Here is a 20,350-nt window from a genome sequence, read left to right as displayed (position 1 = left end):
AATAAAGTTGTAATATTGTGAGGAAAAATGTAATATTATAAGAATGTAGTCGTAATATTATGAGAATAAAGTCGTAATATTATTCAAGCAAAATCTCAGATGATCAACGTGCATCACGATAAGAAACATGGAGCATTTTGTGAAGTTACAGTAAAGTAAGTAATAGGTAATAAATAATGTGTTTATTTCAAACATGTAAACATGGAATAACAACAAAAACACTGCAAGCTATAAAAAAAGTTATGTTTGGACATTGTTATAGTTCTGCATTTAAACTGTTCCACAATTTCACACCAACATACGGATAAAGAAAAACTTCTTTTGGTCGTCTTAAAACTGTGCATCTTTAGATTTTGTAAACTCCCCGTCTATCGCAAAAAAAGAAATCTAACTGGTTTTTGGCAACAAATTGTTCCTTACATTATACATTATTTGTATAATAATTATACATTATTTGTATAATGTAAGCAACAGCAAGAGTTCAGAGCTTTTGTTCTGAAAAAATATGAACTTCTTCAAATAGATTCTGTTGCTAGAACTGACTGTTAACCTAAAATAAGTGTTTGGTTTGAAAATTACAAATAAAAACACTGCTGTTGTCACAATAACAGCCAGGTTTGGGGGGTAAATGTCTGTAAAATAACTATTTGTACATGTCAGGCTCAAAGACGAAGAATCAGTGATTCTTAAAATTGAAATGAAGCACAAACGAGCTGCTGATTAAAGATGACATCCACATTATGTTAGCTTTAGGCAGCAAACCCTGATCTACATAAAAATAATTTCGGCCCCAACACTGACCCTTGTGGTACACCACAAACGATTAAACGGATTATACACATATCCATATAACTTACTTATACACCATTTCTGCCAGCTTAAATGTTGAGCACAAACACCTTGAAGTGATGATTCTCTGCTGTGTTTGCAGACCATGGTGCAGCATTGATCCGTGAGCATCAAACCAACATTTTAAGCAGATATCAAGCAGATACTTGTGTTTTCCGGCCACAGTTTCCAAGGAAAAACAGCAAGTCTCTGATATTATTGGACTCCTCATGTCAAGAAAACGATCCTGGGTGAGAGCAGCCGCTCGGCTGAGAAGTCAAGCGAAACGGATTCCTTCTTCTTCCGGCTTAACCTCTCACATTATTTGTTTTCTTCACCATAAATAAAAAAGAAAAGGCTCGGGCTAGTCCAGCAGCTCGGCTACGGCAGCCTGCTAAGCCTGGATGCTTCAGCGTGCATGAGCAGGGGGTATGATCAATGCAAGCAAGATTAGACAGCGAGTGGGTATGTTTTCCAACCATACACCAGAAGGCTATGCCGACTGTGCACGACTGTGCAGGGAGGGTTTTTTTTTTTTCCCTCCCCTCTCCCAAAAACCTTTCAACTCACTGGCACTGAATGAGACGGTAAAAGATTGATTGAGTGTTGACAAACTAAAAGCTCCCCGGACTCTTTAACAAAAGTAAGCTACACTTGCTCTGAAATAAATCACCCAAAAAACAGCTGATATGATACATTTGCCGCGGAGGGAATTCCTCTCATCCGTCCATAGGGTACAGTATGTCATATATTAGATGTAGCGTTGGTGTTTGAAAAACCCTCCTTTTGCCATAAAGCATCTCCGTAAATCCACCAGAGGGAACTTCTTACAGCGACGGAATCAAAGTTCTGCTGCGGCCAGATGGTGTAATTCATGGTAACAAAGTAATGCAGGTGGCCAGTGTAAAATGAAAGAGTTCTGCAATACTAAATGAGGCAGCTACAGAGCACCGCTAGTGGAAAAGGGGCTTTTAACACAGTGTATCACAGATGACACGTCTGAGTGACTGATGACTTTGCATTACCGCATAGTTTGTTGCACATCAAAGCCAACATGTGGTTATTACGGTAATTCACCCTGTTGCAGGAAGCCAGCGAATCAGTTTGGCCTGTTTTTGGACATTGAGACAAAGACTAAAACAAGTGTATTTTACTGTTCAAATTTAACACACATAACCTGGTGTCTGTGTACAACTACAGTGTTTTGTCTCATTAAAAATGTTTTTCTTCATTTCAAATTATATAAATTATATATATATATATATATGTGTGTGTGTGTATGTATATATATATATATATATATATATACTGTATATGTGTGTATATATATATATATATATATATATATATATATATATATATATATGTGTGTATGTATACTGGCTATGTGCTGCTCACACAGGATATATTTGTCATTTTAATACAACAATATAACATGTTTACGATGTCCGCTGCTGCAACGCTGCAAATGTCCCCATTGTGCGAGTAATAATGGATAATCTTATCTCATCTTCTTTGCTTTTCACATTTTCTCTCAGAACAGTGGCCGCACACACTGTACTCTTGAATTCCCCCTTGTAGTACAACACCATCATGTCTTAACATGATAGGCAGAGAAATAAGAACATTGGTTATTACTACTATGTTATTGTTATTTTCTATTGTTGTAGTCTTGCAACTTGCAGTCCAGGTAGCATGGACTGTGTGCTGTATTGTAAGTTAAGAATAATAATTTAATTTAGTTAGTTACAAAGTGTGTTAAAAGTTGCTGTTAGTCAACAAAGTGAGACCTCCTTGTGTTTCTTTGGTCTTGGAGATACTGTAAGAGTCAGAGTGAGCGCTCTTACCGCTGTTATCTTTGAATCACCGTGAGGCTAAAAAAGTTAGTTTTTTCTCCTGTGACACAGCAGACAGCGTCCTTTGTAGTTTATGTTGCTTTTAACGTTTTTAATGTTTACACTTCAAATTATTTGTCTGTGAGTACCTGCCTGTATTTTTGTTAAAGATTGTAAGAAAAGAAAAGTTTAGTCACAACTCAGAGTGCAGTACAAGCTAAGCTAGTTGTATTGATTCACCTGCAGGTTGTAGCTGCACATAGAATGTTGTACTGAAATATTTTATGTTAATTTGCCCATTTGTGTTCTCTCTGTAATTTTGCAGTTTTACAAAAACAAAGTCAACCAAATGCACTTTCAGTTTACCATAATTACGCAATGGTTTGTGCATATCGGAAAGATTATAATGGTTTCTGAAAGACGAGAAGTTGCACATAAAAGCCAACGTGTGGTTATTGCGGTAATTTCACTCACGCTGTTGCAGGAAGCCAACGAATCAGAGTCTTCGTTGCCAGAAAGGGAAAAAAGAGGGGAAAATGCCTGTTTCCAGTTTCCAGACATTGAGACAAAAAGTCAAACAAATGATTGTTTTTCTTCATTATAAATTGTTAAACTGCCTGATATTGAAAGTTATTCTAGACAAATATGCAAAAGCACTTACTCATAGGACATTTTCTGACCCTTTTTATGGTTAAAATAAGCAAAAAAACACATTTAGACGGACATTTTGAGGCTTTGGTGTTAAAGGGTTAATGCCACATACTTATTGTTGGACCTACAGTGGACAGTGTTCATGGAGACAGAACCAGAATGCATTGCTTCACTGTGAACAGAGGCAGCATGGAAATGGAAATTGACCAAACTGACATAATCAATAACATTCAAACTCAATACACCACATTTTGAATATTTTCAGCAGTTTATTCTCTCTCTTCTCTTCTGTCAGACGGGGCCCCCTTTTCCTCAGGCACTATTTGTTCTCGACGCATTCCCGTATGTGCACGAGTGGCATGAACAGTCAGGTGCTAAGTGTGACATATAGAGCCAATAAAATGAAATTAAAGGGGCTGCTGTCTGACAATAATATATGGAAAACTGTTCATAACGTAGCACAAGTTTGAGTCGTGCTGTTCAAATAAATGAACTTTATTCTGATCGAGGACACAATCAGTTTCATTTTGGCGGGAATTTCTGCTCTATTGGACAATATTCTAGAGGAGAAGCCCAAGAGGGTACCACGCATGCACACACTCAAACAAAGACAAAAAAAACCTCCAGGATATAAAGGCGTTGAAGGAGAACCTCGCCGCAGGAAGGCTTGATGACTTGGCAGAGCTGAACACAGTCTGCGAGTGGTTTCTGTGCAGAGCCGCATGCTGAACTTTAACAAAAAAATAAATAAAAACCTCTTTATCCATGCAGTGTTAAAGCAGCGCCACATTCACACACACACACACACACACACATACATATATGTGTATACGTCCCGGATATAAATCCTCGGTCGTTGGCTGGGTGTAAGATAAAATCCCTGTCATGTTGTATTCCATGAATTTATTTATGTTTGTTTAAGGAGGAAGTGCGAGGTTCATTCCCCCCCACATACACACCCACGCACCGCCGTACCCCCACGTCCACAGCCTGTCCATCACAGCTACCCAAGAGAGCGGGGGAGGAGGGTGGGGAGACGGCGCCAGAGCGCCATGCCGACAGCATCGGCCACACAGGGTTGTCTGAGCGTGTCAACAGAGCTGTGTGTGGGGAGCTGCATGCATCAGTGTCTAAACAGGGGCTGTTTGTGATGGTGTGCTGAGGAGGCAGAATTAAGATGGGGAACGGGGGTTCAGGCAAGAAAGACACCGTAAAAGAAAAAGCAGCGTGTGGATTTTATATACCGATATATTAAGGGTGTACAAGAAGATGTCATGACACTAAAAGTAGGGATGGCCATTTAAAAAATACAAATTAAAATTCTGTTTGAATATTCAGCGGTGTTGTAAATTTAATGTTTATTGTACGGTGCATGAGAGCTTTTCAGAGTAGTGCAGTGTGTTGAGGTGTGTTTAAAGACCAGATATTTTTGTCAGAATTCTGACTTTGATCTGTGACAAATCTTGAATTCTGACTTTTGTCAGCATTCTGGCATTAATCTCTGACTTTAATCTAATCCTGACTTTGATCTATGGCTTTAATCTCAATTCTGACATTTTTTTTTGTCAGAATTCTGACTGATCTGTGACAAATCTTGAATTCTGACTTTGTCAGCATTCTGGCATTAATCTCTGACTTAAATCTAATTCTGACTTTGATCTGTGACTAATCTCAATTCTGACTTTGATCTGTGACTATATCAATTCTGAATTTTTTTGTCAGAATTCTGATTTATCTATGGCTTTAATCTCAATTCTGAATTTTTTTTGTCAGAATTCTGACTTTGATCTGTGACTAATCTTGAATTCTGACTTGTCAGCATTCTCGCATTAATCTCACTTTAATCTAATCCTGACTTTGATCTGTGACTTTAATCTCAATTCTGATTTTTTTTGTCAGAATTCTGATTTTAAACTCAGAATATGTGAATTTTGGTATCTAATCTTATCCTATCCTTCATGTACCTTATTTTATGTTATTTTATGTCATCTTATCTTATACATCCAGTCTTATCCTACCTTATCTTATCTTATATGTATCTGATCTCATGTTATCTTCTTCGAATTTTCCTTTTAACCACTTATGAACATGCCGCCTGAAGGCATATAGTGTGTTACATGAGAAAAATACATGATTCAAAGTTTAATGTTGAAGTTACCCTTGGGCAGTTTGCTGCACATGCAGTAGTAAACCACACACAAACCAAAAATAACATCAAAAAAATATGATACCATGATTTTTTCATGTCCTCATTTAAGTTACAATGAAATATTTGTGATGCACGTTCTACAAAATATACTCTTTTCTCAACCTGGTTTCATCTCATGATGTATTTAACTGCTGTCTTGGAGTTGATATTTCTTCATATATTTATTTATAAGTGAGATGCATTATACATTAACAGTGTTCTTTCAGTAAGGACACTGTACTTAAAAATAACTACCAGTTTGGCTGTGCTGACAGATGTACTGTGACCTCACAACTTTTTGTTCAGATGTTCAGTGCTTAACACATTAATTACAGCCACAGCTGAATTAACAGCATTGGTAATAATAAATTATCATTTTTAATGTTTCTGTAATGGTTAATACGCCAGTATGTAAAAGCTCTTAAACCAAAATTTACCTTGTTTATTATTGTTATCCATTCATTTTCATATTTGCTGCAATGAAATGGTAAAGCAAATTATTATTTATTGATTAAAATGTTAAAATTATAGTTATTTACTTGTATTTCTGAACAGAACAATTGGTTTTAGTGGTTGAATGTTATTAATTTCCGGCTTCTCAGAGAAGAAGCACAGTGAGCCGGTTCTAATTTGGATTTAATACGGGGGAGTCAGTTTATTTGCTAAATTATTAACTATAATATTGTTCGATTTAAATAAGTTTTTGAAAGTATTTGTCTTTTCTTGTTTTGATCACAGGTGATCTAATACATTTGTTAAGCACTGTATTTTTGTCAAAGAAGAAGAAAAATAAAACATTTTCCTTAGGCTTCTTTATCCAAAATTTTGTTAGACCCTGTTAAAAACCCAAATGGAGGATATTTTGCCTCAAAGTAACCTTAACTTAATCAGAATGACTAAATATATTTTAAGTTTTTTGGTGGCTTTGGTGGCACTGAGTCGTTGACAGAATTCAAATAAAATGAAATGTTGAAACGATTTAAATGTATTTATTTTAAATTTTCCGTCCACTGTGAAGTAGAGAAAACAAAACAGTGTTAACTCTTTTGTCTCCAGCATGTACAGTAAACCTACAGCAGCCTCTCACTTTTTGCGATGAATTATTTAATAAAACTGAGTAATTTCCGCGGAAAAAGTAGTGAATAATAGTGCAAATGTTCAGCACTGAGAGCTCGTTCACCTCACATCTTACTCATCTCTCCTGTCATCTTACTGAAAGCACTCTTGATGCAACATGTCTGCACTATCTCTCTCTCTCTCTCTCTCTCTCTCTCTCTCTCTCTCTCTCTCTCTCTCTCTCTCTCTCTCTCTCTCTCTCTCTCTCTCTCTCTCTCTCTCTCTCTCTCTCTCGAGCACGTTCAGCATTTTCATCTCTAAATGTGGTCAGTTTTCCTTTGTAATGGCCGTAAAGGCCATAATAGAGGCTCAAAACTAAAATTGACAGTACTGTCTATGCAGGGTTTTTTTTCCCACACATGACGGCAGTTTGTTCTCTGCAGACGTTTCTATAACAGAAAGGGCAACAAAGCGCCTCCATGGTTGATGGTAAAAAGATGGTTAAATGCCGGTTACTTGCACAAAAATGTACTAAAGTGATCCCGCGGCACGATAGACTTGATGTGAAAATTTGCCATCAGCGATGACGTGAATTAGAGGCTTTCTTTTATTTTGTGAGCGCAAAAATTAGGAATATTTTGTGTTTTTTTTGTTGTTGGCCGTGATTAATTTAAATTTGTAAAGAAAATGTGAGTAAATGAGTAAAAACGAAGCACGTCAGTATCACAGTTATGGATCTGGTTGCACGGGTTTTAATGACAGGTACGTTATGGCAATGTTAACGGTGACACGTGACAGAAGAACTCGCACTAAGATGAGAAAATCATAACTTTCTCAAATGCAGTGTCCGCTCACAAAGTGTCTTTTAAAACTTATTCCAAAGTAGGTCAAACTTTTCTTTGTCCTTTTCTTTGTAAAAGCTGCTGTGACTTCACTGTCATCATCTTTCTTTTTCCAACGATTTTTTAGATGCTTCGTGTGAACAAAAGCCTTGTTTCTCTCCTCCCGCAGATGTGGGAGAATTTATTGTGCCCTTCAGGCCATGTAATAATATGAAAGTCTTTCTGTACAGCCAGTTTTTTTTGTTTTTTTTGTGATGTGTTTGTTTTAGCTGCCAAGGCGAGTCTAAGACTGGGTGTGTTTGAGCAGCACATTATGGCTGCAGAACATCACTCTTTTCAATTAGGCACTTATAATGAGACTGTTCACTATGTATCAATGTCTACCACAAGTGAGCCTCGTGTCTTGGAGTAAAAACCTATTTTTAACATGAGCTGTGCATCTCACAGCAGAAATGGACAGTTTCAGCATCATAAACACAGCATGAGGTGTTCCTGTTTCAACGTAAAAGCACTACGGAAGTGTATTGCATTCACCTAAAATTATTACAAGTTTTTTTCCGGGTCTGCTTTTATGAAAAATTGCGGGTGTTTTTTTATGAGATTTTTTTTGGGTCTGTTTTTACGTGGGTTTTTTTTTTCCGGGTCTGTTTTTACGAGATTTTTTGGTGTTTTTATGAGATTTTTTTCTGGGGTCTATTTTTTGTTAAAGATAGGATAATCTCCTAATTTCTCATTCAATCAGTAAAACTGATCTCGCCACAAAAAATATTGTAAAAACATACCCCGGAAAAATTATCATTATTATTATTATTATTATTATTATTATTATTATTATGATAATAAATGATTTTAGGTGTATGCAATATCCTTCTTTACCATTCTTCCTCTTTTGTTTGGTTTTATTGTGAAAGGTCTGCAGGACTGATGGATGTAAGGCTTTATGCTGAAGAATGGATACAGAGGAGTGTTTATAAGTATGTTTTATGAACTTCAAAAGCACCTGGTATGAATGACTCACATGACTCATACACACTGAATGTGTGTATGTCCTACACATATTCAGTGTAAAGAAACATGGCATTGTAAGATGGAGGACACTGTGAAAGAGGGTTGGGGTAGAGCTGGAGGCAGGGCACACTGTTCAGGGCCTTCAATCCTTCACAGGACCAACATACAGACAAACAGTCCTTCACCATAACCTTTTTCCTCTGCATATAAATCTTCAATTCTTCAATTTCCTGCTGTGGCAGGGGGCTTTATTTTCACTTGTAGTCTCACCTCTATCTACTGTTCAGTCAGTGAGATGCAACCAAGATCCAAACAGAACAGAACTGCATACCTGGCCCGTCTCCAGTTTGCAGAGGCAGATAAGACCAACTACCGAGTCTCAGTGAAGCGGTTGAAGATGAGAGGGTACATGTCAGGCCGTCAAGAACAAGGTCTGTAAAGACGAGGAGGAGAAGGCTCTTTCCAAGAAAACTGAGCAGAACTGAGCTGAAATATTACAAAGCCGGGACTCGCATGAGCCATAAATAAATATTTACCGGCTAAAACAAAAGAGGGAAAAAGCAGCTGCACCTCAATGTCGCTCAAGACTGAGAAAAAATACATTTTCACTTTCGTAGAAAACCTCTTTACCAAAGATGGGGAAACAGCTGATGTGTGTGTGGCATTTGCAGCTAAAGAAAACTCTGGAATACAATGTGACTTTGAGAATTAGACTGAGCTTAAGTCTCTTATTCAACAAGTGAAATAAATAGTCGGGATGGCCATTTCTAAAAAATATTCTGTTTGAATATTCAGTGGTATTGTTCATTTAATATTTATTATACAGTGCAAGCGAGCTTTTCAGCGTAATGCAGGGTTTACAGTGTGTTGAGCTACCAACGTGCATTCTGATTTTTTTTCTCAGAATTCTGACTTTAATTTCAGAGTTTAGATTTTTGGTCAGAATTCTGACTTTGACCTCTGACTCTAATCTCATAATTCTGACATTTTTCTCTCAGAATTCTGGCTTTAATCTCAGAATTCAGACTTTTCTTTCAACAAATTCTGGCATAATTTTCTTTATTTTGTAGCCAAAAATCCCTAAAGCCCTAATCCTCTTCTATAATTACATATAGTCAATAGTAAATAAGAGAGACAGTGAGAAATAATTCTGCTGATTCTCTGTGACACAGAATCAGTTTAGACTGTTTATTTATACGTATGTGATGTGAACGCTGCCCCCTGTCCAACACTTCAAAGAAGGCAAATAAAGTGGAACTCCTGCAAAGTGCAAATGTCATTAACATTTATGAAGCAGACATTGTTTTCTTTCAAGCTTATTTCACCTCTTTAAATACAAAGTAATGAAATGAATCTGGTAGCCAGTGCATTCATTTGATTCCCACTCACATTACGTTGTGAATATGGACTGAACAGAAGGTCAGGAGACGTCATGGACGTTCATCACACAAAATAAAAAACCTTGATGTTAATCTTTATGTTTCTATATGCTTTTTAACGATATGGAACATTGCACACATGCACCATTGTCATGCGCAGCACTTTTTAAAGCAGCTGGATCAAGTAGAACAATACAGCACAGATGTCTTGAAGGTCAGTCGAGGCTACAGCGTATATATCCCAGCATGCACCGGGGCTGGACATCTGACAGGACTAATACAGAATGACAAACACATTCACACCTGCTGGCAATACTGACTTCCTCACCTTACTTGCATGTGCTTGGACTGTGACAGGAATCTGGATGAATCAAACCCCCCGAGCACGGGGAACTCATGCAAAGCAGAGTAACTTTCAAGCTTTGTCAAGAGACAAAGATTTTATTTGGGGGGTCCCTAAATGAATCTGCAAAAGATTCGCCGACCTTTTATTTGAGATTTATGTGTATATGTATACAATTTGAATTCATTTATCAAACATCTCTCTTGGAAATAATTCACTTTTACACTTCAAACTTGTTTTAGATGTCATGGTTTATTAAAGTGAGTTGGGTCAAGATAGTTTGGGTCCCATTAGGGTTGTAAAGATACATTTCCAGAAATGTTCACATTTCAATGGGAACTTTAGTTTGGGGATTTTGGAACTATTCCAAATTGGAAACTTGGGAATTTATGGAAATGAATGTGAATTAACAAGAAATTTAAAGATACAGTGTCATGTCCAAATTGATTTGTCATAAGAATACATGCATCCCAAATGATACAACGCAGATTTATTTGTATATATGTTTATATATCACTTGTGATGTCATGTGATGGAGGGGGCGTGGCCTCAATAGCCCTGCAGTAAGTAGTGTGCTGTCTGCTATGTGCCTGGAATTGAGGATTAGCATTGATATTCAATTGTATTTGCTTTAAATATGATTGTTTATTTACCACCTATATTTCAGTTCCCAGCCTTCAATTTTCACAAGATTTTCAGTTTATTACCCTTAATGCTCATAGAAAGTTTTACATTTTGAAACTTTTGCAACCCTAATTCTCCCACAGAACTGTTGGGAAACACTGATTTATGGAATTAGCCTGATTTTAACCCAATTCGAAATTTCCCTACCATCTCTTCTCTCTTTGTACGCCGTCATGAAAGATCGGGCTGATCTGCACAGTGGCATGAATTAACACGCCACATATGATTGGTTAAATGCTAATCAACTAAAATGTGTGCATTAATGTCATCAGCCCGTCTTTACCGTTGAGTCCATAATGTTTGATGTCATTGCTTTCTCATGTGTAAGTCATGTTTTTACTGCTTATTAGGGTGGATTATTAACTTGTGTCCATTTCTGCATCAACAAAGAAATAGAGAAAGGATAAGATACAACATGAACTTGCATCACTGGAGTACAAGGTACATCCTGTTCCACTGGAAATATTCAAAATCACATTATATTCATTCTCTAATATTCTGTCCGTCGTTATCAAACCCTTGAAGCGCATCATTTAATTTCTGCGGTTTGATTGTTCACATCCAGTAAGAGCTCGGCAGTCATTGAAACACTTCATGTCATAGATAATGAGCACATGAATGGCAGCGGCACTCGTTTGCATTTCCCCCGCTACTTGAAAAGCCGAAACGTCATTGAGGATCAATTTTCAAACCGTGATAATTGGATAAAAAGGGACGCGTTCACAAATGAAGACGCGCATAGAGATGACAACAAAGGCTTCAGCCGCACACGAATGACACGTGAAGTGAAAGTGAAGTCAACAACGAGGCGCCTTTCACAGACTCTGGGTACAATCTGACCGACGCCCTCTTTATTCATCAGGTTTCACGATCTACAACTAACAGCACAGAAAGCTGCAGAGTTGTTCAAAAATAATAGGTATGGATCGATTCTGCAGAGCCCATAATTCATTTTAGTGACTCATAATAACCTGTTGACTGAACCTGTTGGTTCTAGAAGCCCGAGCTCGACTGCATATGACGTTTTTTTTTTTTTAAATAGAACAATTTCATTTGTAAAGAAATGTTTAAATTCATATATAAGTTAATTTCTATCTGACTGCATACATTCAGTGTTGAAAAAGAAGCCGTGCATGCGCAATAATATGCAAAGTTGAGGATGCAATTCATCATGGAATTAAATCTAAGCACAATGATTGAAATTTAATCGAAGTGTTAGACCACTGAAAATATACTGCCCTTTTGATTCCAATCCAGTCCAATCCAACTTTATTTATAAAGCACATATAAAACACCAAAGTGCTTCACAGTTCTAAATTCTGTACGTATATAGTATGTGCATAAAATAGACTTAAAAACATACAATAAAACACACAAACCTCCATAAAAGGAGTAAAACAACACAAATAAAAGTTCAACTCAACTTACTGTGGTGCAGTAAAAGCTAATGAAAACAAAGATATATATAAAAAACAGGAACCCTGAGAGGAACCCTGCCTCACAGTTAAAGGCAACTTATTCCAGAGCTTGGGATCTGTCCATTATGAAAACTGTATTTCTCATATTTCATTTCAAGTTTCGCGACAACGTCTGTAAGAATCTTAACTCCCATTTTGACGCCGGAATCACCTGCATCCAAGCTCTTATTAAGAGATACCATAAGGAAACTATTGTTTCCTTCACTTTACCAGGCCTGTCGACTGCACTACTGTTGACGCTTTTATTTACCGATTGCATTGCCTTTTTTTTACGTCCCTACTTACTTATTTATTTTATCTACTGCCTTGTCTATTTCGTGAGCTGCCAGATGGGGGGATTCATAAAGTACGTCTTATCTTATCTTATATTCACTTTCTGCCAACAAACCCCTCCTTGATGTTACACACTGGATGTCGGTCTGCAGTCTCGACATCATCACATATACATTTAGACAGGACTTAGATTAAATGTAAAGTAAGATAAAGATAAACTGGGGAAGGACACAAGCTGTCTATTTGCTATATATTATTGTTTATTTTCCTCTAAATGGGAACCAAACATGAAACTAGTGACTATGACCATTAACTCCTAGGGAAAATGTTCACTGATGTTATAAATTGGGTGAGAAGTGCAACCAGTGAAGTCGCCCCCTGGTGGCTATTCAATATATTTTCACATCTTGGTTGATGGGCTATATGAGAGAAAATTATTTTAAGATTAATCTTTAGGTTTACCTTCAATATAAACAGCCATAACTTACACAAGACACAAACTAGGTTCCTTCAAGGTTCCCTCCCTGGATGCCAAGGTGCCAGTCATCTGGACCTGGACTGGATACTCTATCTCAAGGCTTATTAACTATATGAATCAGACCTGGCATGCTGCTTGCCAGGATCTAAGGTGATGCTTCGCTGTTCAGATGCCAGGCATTTGTCTCAGTTCTCTTCGGATCTAAGCTGCCTACAATAAAAATCTTTCAACACCACTGACTCCAGAGGTTCCATCATTGGTCGTCTCATCATCAAAAATCTCTGTAACAGGACACACAGTGGCTAATGCTGTTGCCTCACAGAGAAGGTCCAGGTATGTTCTCCCTGTGTGCACACATGAGGGTTTACCTCCACAATCTAAACCAGGGGTCTCAACCTCAAATGACCTGGGGGCCGCTGAGTGTCCAGTTTGGTCAGTTGGGGGCCGGTCAATTGAAAAAAAAAGTCAAACATTTTGAGAAAAATATATAAAAATAAGCATATTTATAATGATATTTCACAACATTTCAAAATGAAGGTGTTGGATTTCATATGGAATGACAAATACTTCACAATATAAACGTATTTATGACAAACGCGCCAACATAACTCATTATGACTTTATATTAAGTGGTGGGCTTTATATTGATTGGGAGGGCACATGCAGTGACCTCTGCGTAGGTGTGTGAGTGAATGGTTGTTCGTCTCTATACACCATGGACAGGTCCCTGCGATGGACTGGTGAATTGGGATTAGCAACGGCAGCCCCAATAGATGCATCCTGGTTGACTTCACTGAAGAAACCAGAAGACTATATGCGTTTACTGGACCATATGACCATAAGTCAACATGTGATGACAACTCGCTGCAGTGTTGAAACAGGGCAAACACTTTTCCACACAAACTGAGTCACATTCACAAGCCAGGGGAGACATGACATGACGTGTGCACAGACTTTGCAGGCAAATTCAGCCTGTAAGACATGTAAGCTGCCTGCTGACATGCAACTGGTCGCATCAAAGCTCACTTTGAAATCTTCTCATGTTTAAAGCCATGTGGGGGTGAGGGTGTGGCGTGAGGCAGAAGTGGGGAAAACACACACAGAGATGACACTGAGTTGGCAGGATTTGACTCATCCTGTGAGAGAACTATCTAAAGATAAACAAGTCGTGTGACTTAATCATGCACACTGACTGGAAAAACTATTTTCTGAAATATGTGATGTATTAAATATGTTGTATGTCTTTGGATTCTAATACACAGAGAATCCTGATGACATGACATACAGTACATCATAGCTGGAGCAAAGAAGCCAGGACATATTCACACGGAATATGCTTAAAAAAAATCAAAAAATGGAAAATGTTGAAAACGTGTTTCCCAAACTTTGTTCTCAAATGTCTTGTTTTGTCTACTAAACAAAATGATTCAGTTTTAAAGATTTCTTTGAAAGTGAATATTCTGGTTGATTTTACGCCACCTGCTGGTGGTGTGCTGTCATATAATGATGTCCTGTAATTAAGTGCTCCACTGGATAACACATAATATTGAACATATTTGGCTGTGTAGGATGTCACTAAGGCCAGTCTGTGTAAAATGACAGAGTGAGTACTCATTCATTCATTGTGTTATTTGCTGTATTTGTGTTTTAGTGTGTTGCTGCAACTGTAGAATGTGTGCGTGAGAGGGCGCAGGTCAGGTGCTAATGGTAGCTACGTACCTGCTAGCAGTGACTGTGCTTGTATACATCGGCATGTCATGGTGTGAATATGCCGTGTCATGTTCACATTTGTTTATTAATGACATGTTTTTATTCATGTTAAGTGGTTTATAGTTGTGTTAGAATACGAGTAGACCGTGCGTTTAACTTTATTACCTGTGTGGCTAACATTAGCGTAGGCTAGCGGTATTACCGGACGTAGTAGCGGTGCAACCGGAAGTGTAAATATGTATTTCAGAATAAGAGTATCCTGCTAGTCGATGAACAGAATTTGATTTTGAACGTTTTTTGAACAAGTCAAAGAATCAGACAAATAAAGGCATAATAATAAGAATACAACAGAATGAAATAAATTACAAAACAAATATATCAAATAAAAACGCCAAATAATACTACTACATACTAATTTATACTATTAATAATGTTTGAAATACTACATACTGCTTGTTTAATAGCTGGTATTTTGGTACGTTTTTTGAGGCCCCTTTTTAATTCTATTTAGCTATTTTATTTACTTGTATACTTAAATTCTTTCTTTGTAGAAAACCACAGTATAGTCAGCACTATTGTATTGTTGTAAGGCCTGGGATGTCTCTGTGTGTGCATTCAGCAGGAGATAATAAATGGAGACTCAACTATAACCCACATCTCTTTATTTCATTCTCCAGAGTATCTGGCCTTAAGTGGTGTTCTGGCCAACACACCGAGGTGAATCTCGTGATAACCACAGAGTCGACGCCTAGCGCAGTCATGTCGTTAAAATCTCCACTACAAAATGAATCATGGCTCAAAAGTCGGGATGAAAACGCGATTGTATGTAAATTATGGCTCTGCAATATTAGGAAAACATAATATTTAATAACATTGTTAAATGTTGCAATAATTATAGGACTTTTGCGATATGGTAGGTTCTTATCATAGGTTCATATAACAATAATCACATTCAAAGGAAAGATTGCAGTTTAAGCATTCTTTGTGATGTGTCTATACAGTATATCTTTTGCATTATGTATTGTGTGCATGTTGATATCACAATCATGGTGATAAATATTTGATATATTGTGCAGCCTGAATGTAAATGTCATTATACTATAATATAATGTGATCATTTACTATATAGCAGAGAGTTAGAAGAATAGCTGGATGCATCCAGGGCTGGCCCAAGCCTTTATGTGGCCCAAAACTGTATCTGATTTGGGGGGAAAATGCAACAGCAAACATTGCATTTGCTGTAAACTAGTAAACCAGTTTCATAGCCTTGGTTTTTAAAATGTGGAACAGATGCGCACAGATGTATGATACATGCTTTTCAGATATATGAATGTATCTAAAGTTATAGTTATCATTAATATGTTAAAATGTTTTTTCTATTGGGGGGCCCTGGTGATCTACAGGCCCCAAGCAGCCACTTAGTTCAATGATGCCTCGGGCCGGCTCTGGATACCCCTACTGTTTTTGAAAGCTGAATAATAAGCAGAATGTGAGCAGGTGTTAAGCTTGTAGCTTAACATAATGAATGGAAATTAATGGAAAGCCAAGAGAAGTTCCAAAAAACCATAGTCACGTCTCTGTTTTTTTCTCACATCAAACAAAAGAACATACAGAGTAAATCAAATACTTTATCCCTGCCCCTTTGGACTGTTAGCCAAACAAAACATCCACCCATGCTGCTCTGTGGAAAACAAAATTAATTAGTTAAAAAAAAAAGAAGAAGGAATGAGCAGATTATTTGATAATGAAAGAAACTATTTGTTGCAGTCTCACAAAACAAAATACTGTCACTTGGCCTCAAGGACGAATGAAAACCGCTGTGCCAGCATCTTAGATCTCTGTCTCTCTGCATCAAATGAATATGATCTGCCTTCTTTCATTAAAAAATGTTGCCAGGGAGCAATTCCAGCCAACAAGATGCCAAAAAACAACTTCATGCTTACATTTCAAGTCGGACAAACCCCCTACACATTTCACTGGCCTCACTCAAATGTCTCTTCAGGGACTACAGATATCGTAAATTCTGCTGTTTGACTCCTGACCAAAACAATAAAGAGAGTAAGCATATGAGTGTTTGTGGTTTCGGCTGAACTTGTCGCGGGTCCAAGTATCTTTCAGAACGGATTTTTAAGTCCCATTGCTTGTGCATAATGCAGTTAATGGGTGAGCTCACATTGCAGACTCCCTGTTGTTTTTCTAAGTGCCTTCATGTTCACGCGAATCCTCCACTGCGGGTTATTGGGAGTTCAGAACCACAGACAAGACACTTTTTAAATTATTTTAATGTTCTCAAACCGTGGATTTACCAGTCCTCTAAATACAGTATTAGTGTGAGGACTTCAAAGAGCATTTTTATGTAGCAGCGTAAAAACTCTTGGGGTTTCACTGTAACCACTCATCTCATTTGGAGTGTTTCTCTCACTCTGTGCACACATGTCGTGTTCTGTATTTTTTGTTATTATTGTTATTACTATTAAGCGTGCATTATAATAAGGTGCACCTGCTCCACAGCTGTATAAGCATATATAATAATAATCACATTCACCCTTCAGAAGCTGTGTGCTCTCATAGCATCTGCTCAGCGAGAGAGCCGAATGCTTACCCAGCCTTTTACAGCATCACTCATACTTTGAGCAAAACATAAAGCACTAACAAGACGATATGTGGGTTCATTGATCTCATTTATTTAATAAAGTATTCCCATACACAAGTGCCAGCACAACAGACTCGCGTGTGTGTACTTGTATTTGTTGCCTTTCTAGGACCTTCTCTGGCATTATCACTAACCTTGTTAGGACCAGTAGTCCTCAAGGAGAGCCAAACCTGGTCCTAATGAGGCAGGACCTCATTTCTGATGTGAGCTGTGGTAAGGGTTGGGTAAAAACTCGTTATAGTTAAGGAGTTAAGGTGGTTATGGTTAGTGCTATGTGTTGAGTTAGGCTGCCCACATTGTGTGTGTGTGTGTGTGTGTGTGTGTGTGTGTGTGTGTGTTTCTGTGGATCTTGTCAGGACCAGTAGTCCTCATGGAGACCACAAACATGGTCCTTATGAGGCCCAACCTCATCTCTGAGGAACTCTTGATTTGTGGTTAGGTTAAGGTTTGGCTTTAACTGGTTACGGTTAGGGATTAGGGATGATGCTCTGGTTATGGCTGTAACCAGCTAAATGGAAGCCACTGCAGAGAAGAATAGCAGCACAAGTGTCTGTGTGTAAATGTGTGTGTCTGTGAAGGCACTATCTAATGAGTCTAATCTACATTTGTTGGGACATTTTGGGTTGGTCCTCACAAATTTAAAGGGCTTTTTGATGGTTAAGACTTGGTTTAAGTGTTATGGATCCAATTGGGTTTAGGTTAGGGATGTGTGTGTGAGATAGAGAGAGGCTGAGTCAGTCATATTATGACAAATGGCAAAAAGTCCACATAATGTAAGACATTACATCATAACATTAAAAGGTAAAGTTCGGTTTCAGGATTTAGGGTTTCATGGCTCAATCAGCCTAAAGTAAATATCCAGAAAAGAGATCAGTCACGTACTTCTGGAGGAAATCATGCACAAAATACTAATTCCCACAAATTAAAAATCACAATTTTATTGACTCTATATTGTCATATTGACTCTATTGACTTGTTATAATCAACCAACAAAACCTTTAAATGCCACAAGTGATCACACAAGAGTGTGAGTGAAGACTGGAACACACTGCGTCAAAGCAGCTCCGTGCGTAAAAATGTGGAGAGAATGAGCAAACTTACGCTGCTGTTCTGTCCGGACCAGTGCACCATCGCCTGGTTGTGAGCCGTGTCTCCGCTCAGAGCAAACGTAGAACTTGTAAGCTGAAACTCCTCCGGGTCCGAGAAGGAAACCTCATCCTCGCCCTCTTCTCTAAACCCGGGCCAAGTCTCTGCGCTCCTGCGCGTTCGTCTCCAACTGGCCACATCCGTGTCCTCGCTTGCCTCCTCGTGCTCCACATTTTCTCCGTGGGAGCTTCGTGCGTGACCGCTGTTCTTCTCTGGCTCATTTTCAGGCGCGTGAAAAAACTCTTCCGAGTTGGAAAGTTTGTCTTTTACTGCGTCCTCCAGGCGGACACTTGTTCCGTTTCCCCGCAACAGCGCATGCACTTGGGACGAACTTTCTTCGCTCGTAAATTCCGCAACGCTGTGCTTGTCGTCGGCGCCGGCGGGGCAGGGTTTGGGGCACGGGAGGTCCTCGTTAGATCCAGCGAACTGTTCCTCTGGTGCGTCGCCAAAATGAGCCAAATCCAGCGTAGAGAGTTCCCAGGGAAGTGATGCTGCTGCTGTGAGCGGCAGCTGGCAGGACGGAATGCACCTTACCTCCGCGTTTGTTCCGTCCAGGATGGAAGTTAGGGTGAAGAGCCAGATCCACTCATAATAAATGATCAAAAGCCAGTGACCGAGGCGCATCTCCATTCTACGTGAATTGCGACTTTTAAAAACACATCATTTTCACTGCCGCGCGTCCGCCCGTCATCACCTGGTGAAGTGGAGTCAGTGAATGAGCTGTTGGGAGGTGCAGCAGTGCGCGGAGAAGTGCTCCTTCCTTCCAAAGTACTGATGCAAACGATGCATCAGAGGAGGAGCTGGAGGCTGGATCCTGCACGAGAGCAGAGGAGATCCACATCTCAATCTAGATGAAAAAGAAATTACAATAAAAACATTTTATACACACACACATACATACATGATATCAGTGCAAAACTGTGATACCATGAAAAACCCTGTTGTTAATCATAAATTAATTTAATTATTTTGCTAATCGGTTTGAGTGTTCTTTTAAAGAATTTAAACAAGTTTTCAAGATTTTTGCCTTTTCGTGGACCAAGCAAATACCTTGAATCGAGAAAATAATCGACATTATGAAAATAATAGTTAGTTAGCCCTAAAGAGATTAGAGTTTTTAAACTACTGCATCAGACTAATATTAACAGAGGCAACCAGTTGTGACATCATCCATGAGAATCAAAATGTGAGATTTGCCCGGCACCATGTTGAGGTTTTGTGACTGGAAATTCAAAGACGTCACCGGCAACCACACACCTGTACTGTTCCAGCTGTCAATCACACTAATGCCTGCTATTTTCTGTGCTTTAGAATATGTTCGAGTGAATAAGACCGGAAACAAGCATTTGAGACCACAAGCTCCAAAGAAGCTAATTTTCCCATTCACATTGAGCTATTTTTGCAAACCGTGGACCCTGGTTGCTAATCAGTATATTCATACTCTCTGGTTAGCTTCAATCAGCAATCCAGAAGATGACGTTCGATTTTTTTTTATGTACAGTTTCTGGTTGTGATATTGAAATCACTGTCAGTGCCACTTGACTGTCAACACAGACCAAGATCTAGATTTTTTTTTTACCAAACTCTGCAATAACACAACACTCACCAGCCACTTCATTAGTAGCATCTGGCGTGTTCTTCTGCTGCTGCTGCTGCTGCTGTAGCCCGTCTGTGTGTACGTTGCTGTGGCTTTGTCTATCACTTCAAACTAGTCTTGCCGTTCTCCTCTGACCTCCGGCATCAACAGGGCACTTTCACCCGCAGAACTGCAGCTCGCTGGATATTTTCCTCTTTTTCA

The 20,350-nt window shown here is 38.5% G+C and overlaps 1 protein-coding gene across 1 annotated transcript in view; it reads right to left on the bottom strand.

Moving 5' to 3' along the window:
* Positions 1 to 19,283, bottom strand: part of LOC131473672 (VPS10 domain-containing receptor SorCS1-like) — a 77,586-nt gene extending 58,303 nt beyond the window's left edge. The window contains exon 1 of the mRNA XM_058651099.1: positions 18,508 to 19,283. Within this exon, the coding sequence (XP_058507082.1) occupies positions 18,508 to 19,182 (675 nt within the window). The 5' untranslated portion in view covers positions 19,183 to 19,283. The remainder of the gene's footprint in view (positions 1 to 18,507) is intronic.
* Between the last annotated feature and the right edge of the window lie 1,067 nt (positions 19,284 to 20,350).

Source organism: Solea solea, chromosome 15, assembly GCF_958295425.1.
Source record: "Solea solea chromosome 15, fSolSol10.1, whole genome shotgun sequence".
NCBI lineage: Eukaryota > Metazoa > Chordata > Actinopteri > Pleuronectiformes > Soleidae > Solea > Solea solea.
Note: the sequence above shows the minus strand (reverse complement) of the source record. Positions and strands in the feature narration are given on the sequence as shown.